General features: G+C 35.9%; 1 protein-coding gene across 8 annotated transcripts in view; it reads left to right on the top strand.

The window, feature by feature from the left end:
• LOC148064090 (receptor-type tyrosine-protein phosphatase mu) overlaps positions 1-15000 on the top strand; it is a 221997-nt gene that overhangs the window by 140559 nt on the left and 66438 nt on the right. For all 8 annotated transcript variants that reach the window (XM_087810893.1, XM_087810891.1, XM_087810892.1 and 5 more), the window contains exons 12-13: positions 8130-8403; positions 10698-10734. In XM_087810893.1, coding sequence (XP_087667019.1) covers positions 8130-8403; positions 10698-10734 — 311 coding nt within the window. The remainder of the gene's footprint in view (positions 1-8129; positions 8404-10697; positions 10735-15000) is intronic.

Below are 15000 nucleotides of genomic sequence, written 5' to 3'. Positions count from 1 at the left end.
CTAGGATTCTTGTGGAATTTAAATGTTCATTTAGCTCGGAGAAGCAGTGGCAACACATAAATGAACAAACACTGAAAATGTACCTGTTAATTGTCAATTTAAAAAAAAAGGAAAAAGCTTTAAAAGCTGCTTGAGTCGTCTGTATCCTCTCGTCCTCAGTCATCGCGGGGATCTCACAGGATTTTATAGTTCATTCAGCTGCTGAGGACTGAGAACAACAGAAAAATTAACAAACGCTGCGAATATTTGCTTGTTAATTATAAATTATGTAATACTAACTTTATTAAAAATCATAACCATGAACGAACTATGATAAAATGTGAAAGCCAAAAAGAAATAATAATAATTAATAATAATATATTTGTAATAATGATACAGTGTGAGATAATGTAGTGATATTTGAATGTATTGATATTTTCTCACTTCACTAATGATGTTACCTATTTTTGAGTTTCTTAGATTATGACCACATCGTACAATTCACTTTAAAAAAACAAAAGCTGAGGATGTAAATCTTTCTCTGGATAAAGAAAATAAAAAATAAAAAGTCCACTAAAAGATATTGAACTATGAGATACAAAACTGAAATACACAGACATTTAACACCATTAATCTTCTCTTGTAGTAAGTTTATTTTATAATATAGAAAACAAAAAAAAAAATTTCTCAAGTGGCAGCCGCTAGCTTAGTTAGCTGACATTAGCCGTTAGCAAGTAGCCGCGCGTAATACAGTAAATGTGTTTGTTCCGCGATCAAAGAAAAGTTTCTGCTATTTCCAGCGCGTGAACAATCACTTATAACCGAGACGATGTCGCGGCTTCAGGGAGGAACTGGTTTCTGCTCTCGTGCGCTGAAGGCCAAGGTGACGAGACCCCGTGGCGGCGGCGATAAGAGAAGCATCTCCAATCCGATGTTTATTTTGATGGCGAGGAGGCGGACGAGCGCCGTGACAGCGCGGCCGCCGCCGAGCATTAGCGTAACATGACTGATCGACGCTAATCCTCTTAAAGCAACAGTGTCCCCTCTGGTTACAAGTGTTCTGCGTGTCACGCCACCAAATCCCGGTTCCGCCAATTAGCCGTCGCGGCGTATCCGAGGAGACGCGGCCGCGTCCGTCCGACGTGATCCCGGGAATCGGCTTTGACGTCGCAGGTTTTCGGCCTCGGGACGTTTTTTTGCGTCGTCTAGATATCTTGAGATCTTCTCTTCCCGCAGCCAAACATCTGTTCACGTTCTACCTCCACAAACTCAATCAGCGCCGGATACCAGGCGGCGTGCTGCGCCGAGCGACCGCGGCGCCGCGTTCTAGCCTGTCAAACCCGGCGCTGGCGAGGAGGTTTCATGAAGTGTTCTGTTCCGAGAGCAGCTCTCCGGGAGAGTGACGGGCGCCGCGTACGCCGGAGCTCAATTAAATCCCGACGCTGTAATTGACTGGCGAGAAGTTTTTTTTTTTTTACGCTCGCCATGATGGACACGACACGTGTTCTTCCTTTACTTTCATCCACTTCCTGTTGCTACGGTTGTCGCCGCCGCTCGTGAGGGATTCGGGTCGAAGGAGACGGCAGACGAAAGTAGATCAAGTTTAGGATCCTTTACAAGTTTTGTTTATATATTTATATCGATTAAAATGTTTAATTTAAGCCGCAGCGATGTAGTAAAAAAATCCCCAACATTTTCATTTGTACAATATTGACCTGAAAATTTTGTTGAAAAATGTTGTCTTCGCAACAATAATTAAAAAAAAATGTTCAAGCATTAATGATCCAATGAATAAAGATAAGGAAGTTTAAAACATTTAAAAATGTAAAATCTAATCTTAAAATAAAAATCATCATAATGTGAGAAAATAAATACTCAGTTAATCAAATATAAATTTTGATTATGAATAAATAAATATACAGTATGTATATGTAAAATAAGCTTCAAAGTATAAATAATTGATAGTTTTATTTAGAAAATATATTTTGTTTTGATACAATTTTGTGTTTTACATTTATTTCTATTTTTTTCTGTGTTTATTTATTTTTAACATTATTTCCTTAGTCCTATTTATGAAAAAAATATATATAAAAAATATAATATATAATAATAAATCCCATTAAATATTAGCATTAAAAAAACAGATAAAGTAAAATAATATATATATGTATATATTTGATTTGATACACTCGTCATTTTACGTTGAATGTTGTTTTCCTTTGTATATTATCTTAGATATACATGTATATAACAAGATAACTATCCAAACACTCCCAGTACATCATGTGAACTATATCTACAAGAGAAATACCTATAAAAAATAATAATAAAACATTCTTGTATATGTTTAAATGTCATGAAAATACTGAAAAGAAATATGATGAAATCTTTTTTACGTGTAACAACTGGTTTCTTCTTAAATCTTTCAGTCATTTGGTTCAATGTAAAGACTATAAAAGGAAAATAATAACAAAACTAATTTTTATCTCTATTAACAAATGTGTTTCAACGACTCGGTGACGTTGAGTTGGTCGTGAGCTTCATGGAAGATCATAGTCACGTCTTTCATCGGAGCCGCGGGCGCTAGTAGCACATTAGCATTAGCATTAGCATGAGATTGCGATGCTCTGCTCGTCCGGCCGAGCCTCAGGTTCTCTCTCCGTCACCGGCATGAAAAATAAATCTGCTCTCAGGTCACAATCCACTCGATTCCAGTCAGTAATTGCTCCGGCACAGACGGAGGAGGCGTAATTGGTGTCAAGTCGCTTCTAGAGCTGCTGGTTTAATACGTCTGTGCACGTGTGGACCTTCTGGCAGGTTAGGGTTAGTCTTGACTCCATCATCTATGAACGCTTGAATTATTGACACGAGTCCTCGGCGAGTACAGGCGGAAGAAACTGCTGGTGAACGTTGTGTTTGTTGATGTTTGTTGTCATTTAATCACAGTTTTAGTTAATGTTGGAGCCAAAGAACTTGTGTTGGTGAGTTGATGTTATAGTGATTATTGTTGTTGTTATAGTGATGACTGTTGTTACAGTGACTATTGCTGTTGTTATAGGGATTATTGTTGTTGTTAAGGTGATGACTGTTGTTACAGTGACTATTGCTGTTGTTATAGGGATTATTGTTGTTGTTAAGGTGATGACTGTTGTTACAGTGACTATTGCTGTTGTTATAGTGATTATTGTTGTTGTTATAGTGATGACTGTTATTACAGTGACTATTGCTGTTGTTATAGGGATTATTGTTGTTGTTATAGTAATGACTGGTGTTGTTATAGTGATTATTGTTGTTGTAATAGTGATGACTGTTGTTGTTATAGTAATGATTGTTGTTGTTATAGAGACAATTGTTGTTGTTATAGAGACTATTGTTGTTGTTATAGTGACGATTGTTGTTGTTGGTGTAGTGACGATTGTTGTTGTAATAGTGATGATTGTTGTGATAGTGATTATTGTTGTTGTAATAGTGACAATTGTTGTTATATTAGTGATGATTGTTGTTGTCATATTGACTATTGTTGTTGTTATAGTGTTGATTGTTGTTTTAATAGTTACGGTTGTTGTTGTAATAGTGACAATTGTTGTTTTTATATTGACGCTTGTTGTTGTGATGATTGTTGTAGTTATAGTAAGGATTGTTGTAGTTATAGTGAGGATTTTTGTTGTAATGGTGACGATTGTTGTTATTATTGTGACGATTGTTGTTGTAATAGTGACGATTGTTGTTGTATTGCTGATGATTGTTGCTGTAATGGTGACGATTGTTGTTGTTATAGTGGCGATTGTTGTTGTAATGTGAGGATTGTTGTTGTAATAGTGATGATTGCTGTTGTAATAGTGGCGATTGTTGTTCAAATAGTGACGATTGTTGTTGTTATTGCGACGATTGTTGCTGTTATAGTGAAGATTGTTGTTGTATTGGTGATGATTGTTGTTGTAATATTGATGATTGTTGTTGAAATAGTGATGATAGTTGTTGAAATAGTGGCGATTGTTGTTGAAATAGTGACGATTGATTGTTGCTGTAATAGTGATTATTGTTGTTGTAATAGTGAAGGTTGTTTTGTTATAGTTGTTGAATTAGTGACGATTGTTGCTGTAGTAGTGATTGTGGCTGTAATAGTGATGGTTGTTGTAATATCAATGATTCATGGTTGTTTTGGTGATGATTATAGTATATGTTGTATAGTAGTAAAAGTACTGCTTATAATGATAATGACTCTTTGTTTGTGTTACTGTTGCGGTGTTGTCACTGTCAACACTTCTAGTCGTAACCCACACGGTTGTTTCACTGTCGTCATCTTGTTGTTTTGAACAAAACCTTCATTATAATTGAACATGAATCTCAATGAGATCCGTGTGAACACGCGTGTGTGCGGATCATCTGACAGCGTGTTAGTCTGCTGTGGTGTGCGTGCGTGTGTGTCACAGGTCCAGGCCGAGTGTGCGTCTGTCAAAGCGACTCAGGGCTCCGTGAAGTCAGCGCGATGTGACGAGTGTCGGCTGCTGTCGATCCGAGGCTCATCAGCTGCTGATGATCTTCAGTCGAGTTGCTGTTAATGAACCTCCTTCACTGATGTCAACACACTTGACCAACACAACCGCGGCGTCACACGACCAGAGGTCTGTAGCCTCTGGCGCTCAGTTCCTCGTCTGCAGGGGAAGAAAAGTCGTTGCATCGTCAGCCGCCGCCTGCACGAATATAAAGTTCACGCTCGCGTCGAGATGTTTACGACAAGTCGGATATTAACGAGATTCGTCATCGATCGCAGAAGTTTTTCAGCCGCAGTGAGAACATTACTAAACATCGTGATGTTGACATTAGTGAGTCGACGACTGACGTGATTATAATAACTTTTATTTAGGAATAACACAATCATTTATCCAAAACTAACCTTTTATTTAAATATGGATAAAGATTTTACGATGATGATTGTTGTTGTTATAGTGACTATTTTTGTTGTTATAGTGATGATAGTTGTTGAAATAGGGATTATTGTTGTTGTTAAAGTGTTGAATTGTTGTTGTTATAGTGATTATTGTTGTTGTTATAGTGACTATTTGTGTTGTTATAGTGACGATTGTTGTTGTTAAAGTGACGATTGTTGTTTTTATAGTGACGATTGTTGTTGTTATAGTGACTATTTTTGTTGTTATAGTGATGATAGTTGTTGAAATAGGGATTATTGTTGTTGTTAAAGTGTTGAATTGTTGTTGTTATAGTGATTATTGTTGTTGTTATAGTGACTATTTTTGTTGTTATAGTGACGATTGTTGTTGTTAAAGTGACGATTGTTGTTGTTATAGTGATTATTGTTGTTGTTATAGTGATTATTTTTGTTGTTATAGTGATGATAGTTGTTGAAATAGGGATTATTGTTGTTGTTAAAGTGTTGAATTGTTGTTGTTATAGTGATTATTGTTGTTGTTATAGTGACTATTTTTGTTGTTATAGTGACAATTGTTGCTGTTAAAGTGACTATTTTTGTTGTTATAGTGACGATTGTTGTTGTTAAAGTGACGATTGTTGTTGTTAAAGTGACGATTGTTGTTGTTATAGTGACTATTTTTGTTGTTATAGTGATGATAGTTGTTGAAATAGGGATTATTGTTGTTGTTATAGTGACTATTTTTGTTGATATAGTGATGATAGTTGTTGAAATAGGGATTATTGTTGTTGTTATAGTGACGATTGTTGTTGTTATAGTGATGATAGTTGTTGAAATAGGGATTATTGTTGTTGTTATAGTGACTATTTTTGTTGATATAGTGATGATAGTTGTTGAAATAGGGATTATTGTTGTTGTTATAGTGACTATTTCTGTTGATATAGTGATGATAGTTGTTGAAATAGGGATTATTGTTGTTGTTATAGTGACTATTTTTGTTGTTATAGTGATGATAGTTGTTGAAATAGGGATTATTGTTGTTGTTATAGTGACGATTGTTGTTGTTAAAGTGACTATTTTTGTTGTTATAGTGATGATAGTTGTTGTTGTTATAGTGACGATTGTTGTTGTTAAAGTGACTATTTTTGTTGTTATAGTGATGATAGTTGTTGAAATAGGGATTTTTGTTGTTGTTATAGTGACGATTGTTGTTGTTAAAGTGACTATTTTTGTTGTTATAGTGATTATTGTTGTTGTTAAAGTGATGATTGTTGCTGTTATAGTGACTATTTTTGTTGTTATAGTGACGATAGTTGTTGAAATAGGGATTTTTGTTGTTGTTATAGTGACGATTGTTGTTGTTAAAGTGACTATTTTTGTTGTTATAGTGATTATTGTTGTTGTTATAGTGATTATTGTTGTTGTTAAAGTGACTATTTTTGTTGTTATAGTGATGATAGTTGTTGAAATAGGGATTATTGTTGTTGTTAAAGTGACGATTGTTGCTGTTATAGTGACAATAAATATGGATAAAGATTTTACCTTGAAAATAGAAAAAGACTAAAAACCACCCATTGATATAATTTTTTCTTTTAAATTCATTTATGTGTATTTTCTTTAACAACAAATATCAAAAGTGTATCTGAGTTTATAAAATATCCTCATTTTGTTAATACAAATCGAATAAAAACACAATCAACTCATCAGACGACTGGCACCCTCCAGCGACCTCTGACCTCTCCTGGCAGGAGGCCCGTCTCTGCAGGACTAAGTACTGCAGGAAGTGGGTCGCGGCGCTGCAGCGAGGGGTTAATGCGGCGCCGGCTGTGCACACGAGGACGACGACTAATCAGGCGCGACCCGCCGCGGGATCCATCGATCGTCTCGGCGGCGGTTTGTTCTGCAAACAAACGTCTTTGTCTCGTTCGTCGTCGCCGCGATCGACGCCGACACACAGAGACTCGCTTCAGCGTCGCTGAACTGCTTCACTTCCTCCCGGACGTGGCGCGAATACGAAGGCGCGCGAGTCCGAAGTCTCGCACAAGTGCGTCTCTGTGCCGCACACAGACGCACACTTGTGGTCCTCGTGCACGTGCAGGACCTGCAGACGACGCTCAGGGAATGACGAGCGACTCGCGATAAGGTTGGATACGAGCGACGCATGTTGATGATGTCACCGTGATTAGAAACTTCTTTATTGTTTACACTTGGATTTGATTCAATTTTATTTTATTGACAATGTCTTATCATAACAAAGTTATCTCAAGACATTTTACAGTTTAAGTGAGATTATAATTGATCTAAAATACATTTATTTCTTTGAACTGCTTTTAATATGTAATAATTGTATCTATTTTATTTTATTTTACATCCAGTTTTAAAATGTTTTTGTTTCCTAAACTTTAATTGAATTTGTTTACATTTATTTTATTTTTTGGTTGCTTCTTGTTTATTTATATTGAAAGAGCATTTTTTGTTTTTTTTGTTATGTTTTTGTTTTGTATTGGTTTTATTTCGATTTTATTCTTTAACTTTATTCCTGTTGATTCTTCTCATTTGTTTATATTAATTTTATTTATTTATTTTAGTAAAAATGATTTGGATTTTAATCTTTATTTTTTTTCTTTTCAAAATGTTGACATGTTATGGTTATGTGTAATTCTTTTTTGAAACATTTTCATTTTAAAACTTTGTTAGTTTATTCTAAATGAATAACTAATTTATTTCCATTTTTTTTAAATTTAAAAATACATATATCCTTGGATTTTTAATCCATACCATTTTAATCCTTATTATAATAATGTAATATAATATAATATAAATATTATATAATATCATATATATCATACAAATATTTGCATTAACACTAATGCAAATATTTTTTTCTTATACTTATATATACTATACATGTTTTTTTGTTGTTTTTTTAAAATATATTTTAATTTTATTTATTTATTGCACTTTTATTCGATTTTCCATTTTATAACTTAATTTATTTTAAAGCAATCTTTTATTTCATCTTTTTCTTTCAAATAATTTGTATTTACGATGCTTCTTCTTATTTATTGATATTTATTTATTTAAACCTAAGTTAAGTTAAGTTTGAATGTAAAACTCTGTCTTTTTTGTGAATGTGCTCCTGCGACTCAACAAAGATGGAGGATCAAGTCACGATGTTTAGTTCTTCAGGGAAATGTGGCGACACTTCAGGATGTCAAGTTTTTGTTAACGCTATTCTACTTCCTGTCGCTCCCGTCAGTGCATACCAGGTGGTGGTCGAGGAGGAGCGTCCGCGCCGGACTCGCGGCGCCGCCGAGATCCTGCGCTGTTACCCGGTTCCGGTCCACTTCCAGAACGCCACGCTGCTCAACTCTCAGTACTACTTCACCGCCCAGTTCCCGGCCGCCGGCATCCACGCCGCGCAGCCGTTCACCGTCGGAGACAACAAGACCTACAACGGCTACTGGAACGCACCGCTGCTGCCGCAGAAGAGCTACAGCGTCTACTATCAGGCCGTCAGCAGCGCCAACGGGGTGAGAAGACGTGACGGAAGAGCAATTATTCATCTTAACTTAGATTTTATTATTAGGAACAAATGAAAAAATGAATGAAATTCTCGTTTAAATGGTACGACAGAAAAAAACCAAAAACAATATGAAGTATTATAAATGATTTAAATAGGTAAAATCATAATAAATAAATAATAAAAATAATATAAAATAATAAAAAATATTAAAATAAATAATAGAAGAACGAAAATCAAATTAACGAAATTATTAAATAATATAAAATAATAAAATATTGAAAAAAATATATATATATTAAATATTATTAAATGATAAAGAATAAATAATAAAATAATATTAAATGATAAAAAAATAATAATAAAATAATATAAAATAATGAAAATAAATATTGAAATAATATTCAATGATAAAATAAATAATACAATAATGATAATACAAATAAATAAATTATAAAATAATATTAATTATATCAGACATGTAAAAAGTCATAAACTGTATTTAAAATAAAACATTTATATATTTAGTTTATTTTTTTTATTTTTTTTTATTGTTTATTTGGGTATTTGGTTAAATAAAAAACACCTTTAAAAATGGTATTTTGACCATATAAATAAATATTACTTACTTACTTACATAATCTGACCAAAAATAGGTAAAATCATAATAAATAAATAATAAAAATAATATAAAATAATATAAAATATTAAAATAAATAATAGAAGAACGAAAATCAAATTAAAGAAATTATTAAATAATATAAAATAATAAAATATTGAAAAATATATATATATTAAATATTATTAAATGATAAAGAATAAATAATAAAATAATATTAAATGATAAAAAAAATAATAATAAAATAATATTAAATAATGAAAATAAATATTGAAATAATATTCAATGATAAAATAAATAATACAATAATGATAATACAAATAAATAAATTATAAAATAATATTAATAATATCAGACATGTAAAAAGTCATAAACTGTATTTAAAATAAAACATTTATATATTTAGTTTCTTTTTATATATATTTCTTTATTGTTTATTTGGGTATTTGGTTAAATAAAAAACACCTTTACAAAGGGTATTTTGACCATAATCTGACCAAAAAAAAAGCAAAATATAAAACAAATATTTCTTAACGACAACATTTTGAAAACGAGCCAAGCATAAATAATTTAACAACTAAAAATTGTACAATTTACATATGAAAAACAACTTTTTTTAACCTTACCTGAGTTCAAGAAATACATCTTTTGATTGTGAAAATAAAGAAAAAAAATTAGGAAAAAAATATATTTTTCTCCGTAGAGTATAAAACCCTTTTTCTTTTGTCTTCACGACAAAATAACCAACAAGCTAAACTTAAATAATTCAACAAATAAAATCGTGAGTGACATAAATATGACAAACGTACACAAAAAATATTCATAATATATTTTTTACACTTCATCTGAGTTTATAACAATAACATCAACTTATATTTTAACAAAAACATGAGAAAAGAAAACATCTTGTCTCCTCAATAATATAAAAAAATAAAGATGTATAAAAAATGTATCAACGAGCCGAGCATAAATAATTCAATAAATGAAAATTTAACGAATTAGAAAAAAAATATTCAGTGAAAAGTTCCTTTTTTTAAATAATGTAAATGAAGATTTATCTCAGTGTGATTAAGATGAAAAAACATCATAAAGTCAAACGCTATGAATAATGGATCAGAGCCACAAACACCAACGACCCACTTCCTCCCTCGGCCTGCAGGAAGTGATGTAATTGCCGTAACGAGAGGTCGTCCAGATGTGAGACGCATTTTCTCTTCGACACAAAGATAAAGAGAACTTTTTTTCTCCCCGTTGATGGAGCGACGACGGACGCCACCGCAGGAAGTTTCCAACGCGCCGCTCGCCGTCAACAAGCTTTTAATTAACGGGATGAAAAAAAAAAAAAAAAAGTCCACAAAAGAGCCGCCGCCGTAAAAAGCTCGCCGTCGCCGAGAGCACGCAGAGACCACGAGCGCCTTTTGTGCGACGTGTTTTTCATGTCCTCGCGTGTCCTCGCCGCTGCACGCCATTGTCTGACATCTTTTAAAAAAAACTACATATTCATCGACGCCCCCCCGCCAAGGCCGTCACACAGGCCGAGCCGCCGCCGCTAGCTGTGCTAGTCCGCGGCGGCGGCGGCGGCGACAGACGACGCGGATCCGGCCGAGCTGTTTCTGCGGAGAGTGTTGTTGTGTTTCCGTCTCGCCTGGAAGTGTCTCTGACTGTCTCCTCCTGTGTCTCCGCAGGAAACCAAGATCGACTGCGTTCGAGTCGCCACCAAAGGTAGGAACGAGTGCGTCGACGTGTGATGTTGACTCCTCGCACGACTCACAACAAGTGTGCATTAACCCATGAGTCACACGTCTGATCTTTTATAAACTCTGTTTGAGACTCACTTTAAATGTTCGATATTCTCACTTCCTGTCTCACGACTAGTATGTATTCATGACATGACTCATAGAGACAAAATAAGTATGTGTGACTCGATATGAGAGTCAAGAGTCAGACCCATTTCCTGTCAAATATAGGTAAGAAGTGATGATCTGAGCAGAGTTTAAACCACTTCCTGTTGTCAATCGTGTTACAGTCAATGATTCCCACTCACTTCCTGTCTAATGACTAGTATGTATTAATCTGAACGAGACTTAAGTTAATAAAAGGGAAGATGGACTGACTCATTGAGTCCAAATAAGTAAGTGTGACTCGATATGAGAGTCAAGAGTCAGACTAGAGTATAAACCACTTCCTGTTGTCAAATGTGTTACAGTCAATGATTCTCACTCACTTCCTGTCTCACGACTAGTATGTGTTCATCACATGACTCATAGAGTCCAAATACGTAATTGTGACTCGATATGAGAGTCAAGAGTCAGACCTATTTCCTGTCAAGCATGAGTAAGAAGTGATGATCTGAGCAGAGTTTAAACCACTTCCTGTTGTCAATCGTGTTACAGTCGATGATTCTCACTCACTTCCTGTCTAATGACTAGTATGTATTAATCTGAACGAGACTTAAGTTAATAAAAGGGAAGATGGACTGACTCATTGAGTCCAAATAAGTAAGTGTGACTCGATATGAGAGTCAAGAGTCAGACCTATTTCCTGTCAAGCATGAGTAAGAAGTGATGATCTGAGCAGAGTTTAAACCACTTCCTGTTGTCAAATGTGTTACAGTCAATGATTCTTACTCACTTCCTGTCTCACGACTAGTGTGTATTCATGACATGAGTCATAGAGTCCAAATACGTAAGTGTGACTCGATATGAGAGTCAAGAGTCAGACCTATTTCCTGTTAAATATGAGTAAAAAGTGATGATCTGAGCAGAGTTTAAACCACTTCCTGTTGTCAATCGTGTTACAGTCAATGATTCTCATTCACTTCCTGTCTCATGACTAGTATGTATTCATCTGAACGAGACTTAAGTTAATAAAAGGGAAGATGGACTGACTCATAGAGTCGAAATAAGTAAGTGTGACTCGATATGAGAGTCAAGAGTCAGACCTATTTCCTGTCAAATATAGGTAAGAAGTGATGATCTGAGCAGAGTTTAAACCACTTCCTGTTGTCAATTGTGTTACAGTCAATGATTCCCACTCACTTCCTGTCTCATGACTAGTATGTATTGATCTGAACGAGACTTAAGTTAATAAAAGGGAAGATGGACTGACTCATTGAGTCCAAATAAGTAAGTGTGACTCGATATGAGAGTCAAGAGTCAGACTAGAGTATAAACCACTTCCTGTTGTCAAATGTGTTACAGTCAATGATTCTCACTCACTTCCTGTCTCACGACTAGTATGTGTTCATCACATGACTCATAGAGTCCAAATACGTAATTGTGACTCGATATGAGAGTCAAGAGTCAGACCTATTTCCTGTCAAGCATGAGTAAGAAGTGATGATCTGAGCAGAGTTTAAACCACTTCCTGTTGTCAATCGTGTTACAGTCGATGATTCTCACTCACTTCCTGTCTAATGACTAGTATGTATTAATCTGAACGAGACTTAAGTTAATAAAAGGGAAGATGGACTGACTCATAGAGTCCAAATAAGTAAGTGTGACTCGATATGAGAGTCAAGAGTCAGACCAGAGTATAAACCACTTCCTGTTGTCAAATGTGTTACAGGCAATGATTCTCACTCACTTCCTGTCTCACGACTAGTACATATTCATGACATGACTCATAGAGACAAAATAAGTATGTGTGACTCAATATAAGAGTCAAGAGTCAGACCTATTTCCTGTCAAATATAGGTAAGAAGTGATGATCTGAGCAGAGTTTAAACCACTTCCTGTTGTCAATCGTGTTACAGTCAATGATTCTCACTCACTTCCTGTCTCATGACTAGTATTGACTCATGTATATGTCTCAACCTATTTTGGACAGGAAATGGGTAAGACTCGTATTGGTTTGGATATTCATGTGAGGGACTCCTTGTGACTCAAATGATCAAAGGGGAAGAAGGAGTGACTCATGGAGTCCAAATGGGTAAAAACTTGATATGGGAGACTCTCCAAATTCAAGAGTCAGACCTATTTCCTGTCAAAAATGAGTAAGACGTGATGGTCCCAGTAGAGTTAAAACCATTTCCTGACCTAATGAGTCAGAGTCAACGGTTCTCTTGTATCTACTCAAATTCGTTGGACTTGTTTCCAGACATTTTTCTAAATTTGTGAGACACTTATTTAGAATATTCATCTGAGCGAGTCACTGTGACTCAATCTACTTAAAGGGAAGAGGGACTGACTCATTCAGTCCAATTAGGAGCAAACTTGATCGATAGAGTCCAATCTATTTCCTGTCAAACATAGTAGCAGAGTTTTAACCACTTCCTGTTGAAGTCAATGTATTCAAGTCAATGATTCTGACTCACTTCCTGCCTGGTGCGGGTTAGGGTTGAGTTTCAGGAAGCATTAGACTTGTCAGGTCCATGAGTCAGACCAGCTTCCTGTCTCATAAATAGAGGTTACAAGGATTTACTCTACTCTGATTGGTTCAGAAATATAATGATTCTGACCCACTTCCTGTTGAGTTCCTTAAACAAGCTCATAGTCTGACTCAGTTCCTGTTGGGTGAATCGAATCACTGGACAAAGATTCAAAGGGATGCATCGTTTGAATCAATGCGACTCACTGGTTCCACAGTAACCCATGAGTCAGTGACTCAATTCTCCACCTACTGAGGTCTTAGTAGAGGTTTTCCGTAGAGCGCCCCCTTTTGATCATTTGATTCTGTTCGACTCTAGTTATTGTCACGAGTCAGATACGTACGACTCGTACAGAATCTCTCCGGATCGACGTCCGTCCATCCGGACTCACTCGTGGCTCAAATAAAGTCGATCCCTGGATGGAGTCCCGGCTCCGCGGGGGGGGGGGGGGGGGTCCTCTGTGCTCCTGCAGGTCTGCAGGTACTTAACCGCGCCGCGGACACATTAGCGCTGATGAACTCCGAGCCACATCGATCCGGGAGCTGAATTGATAAGACCGTCGGGAGCCGAGTCACACTCCATCCCGGCCGGGACGGGAGGTCTTGTCACTCGACCCCGACCGGCCCGTGTAGCCAAGATTCACGGGCACTTCCTGTATGGATTTCTTGTTGTAACGGCTCCATCGGACTGATGAAGAGGAGGATGATGGTCCTGACACGACACGGGACCCGATTCGTCATGTGACTCGGTTATGGATTTGATTGATGATTCGACGTTATTGATATATCGTGTTGAAAAGATAAAATATCTGTCGTTTAAAGCCCCGAGCGAGTCAGGAAGTGGCTCCAACTCATGACAATTGTGAGTCTCACACATGCGAGTGAGTCCAAATAAATCAAGTTGACTCGTTAGATAGTGATTCATTTGAGTTGATAAACAGGAAGTGGCTCCAACATGACAATTATGAGTCTCACACATGCGAGTGAGTCCAAATAAATCAAGTTGACTCGTTACATAGTGATTCATTTGAGTTGATAAACAGGAAGTGGCTCCAACTCATGACAATTGTGAGTCTCACACATGCGAGTGAGTCCAAATAAATCAAGTTGACTCGTTAGATAGTGATTCATTTGAGTTGATAAACAGGAAGTGGCTCGAACTCATTGCAATTATGAGTCTCACACATGCGAGTGAGTCCAAATAAATCAAGTTGACTCGTTAGATAGTGATTCATTTGAGTTGATAAACAGGAAGTGGCTCCAACTCATGACAATTATGAGTCTCACACATGCAAGTGAGTCCAAATAAATCAAGTTGACTCGTTACATAGTGATTAATTTGAGTTGATAAACAGGAAGTGGCTCCAACTCATGACAATTGTGAGTCTCACACATGCGAGTGAGTCCAAATAAATCAAGTTGACTCGTTAGATAGTGATTCATTTGAGTTGATAAACAGGAAGTGGCTCCAACTCATGACAATTATGAGTCTCACACATGCGAGTGAGTCCAAATAAATCAAGTTGACTCGTTAGATAGTGATTCATTTGAGTTGATAAACAGGAAGTGGCTCCAACTCATGACAATTATGAGTCTCACACATGCAAGTGAGTCCAAATA

The sequence above is a fragment of the Callionymus lyra genome, chromosome 16 (assembly GCF_982586985.1).
Source record: "Callionymus lyra chromosome 16, fCalLyr1.hap1.1, whole genome shotgun sequence".
Lineage (NCBI taxonomy): Eukaryota > Metazoa > Chordata > Actinopteri > Syngnathiformes > Callionymidae > Callionymus > Callionymus lyra.
This window is presented reverse-complemented; position numbering and strand designations above follow the sequence as displayed.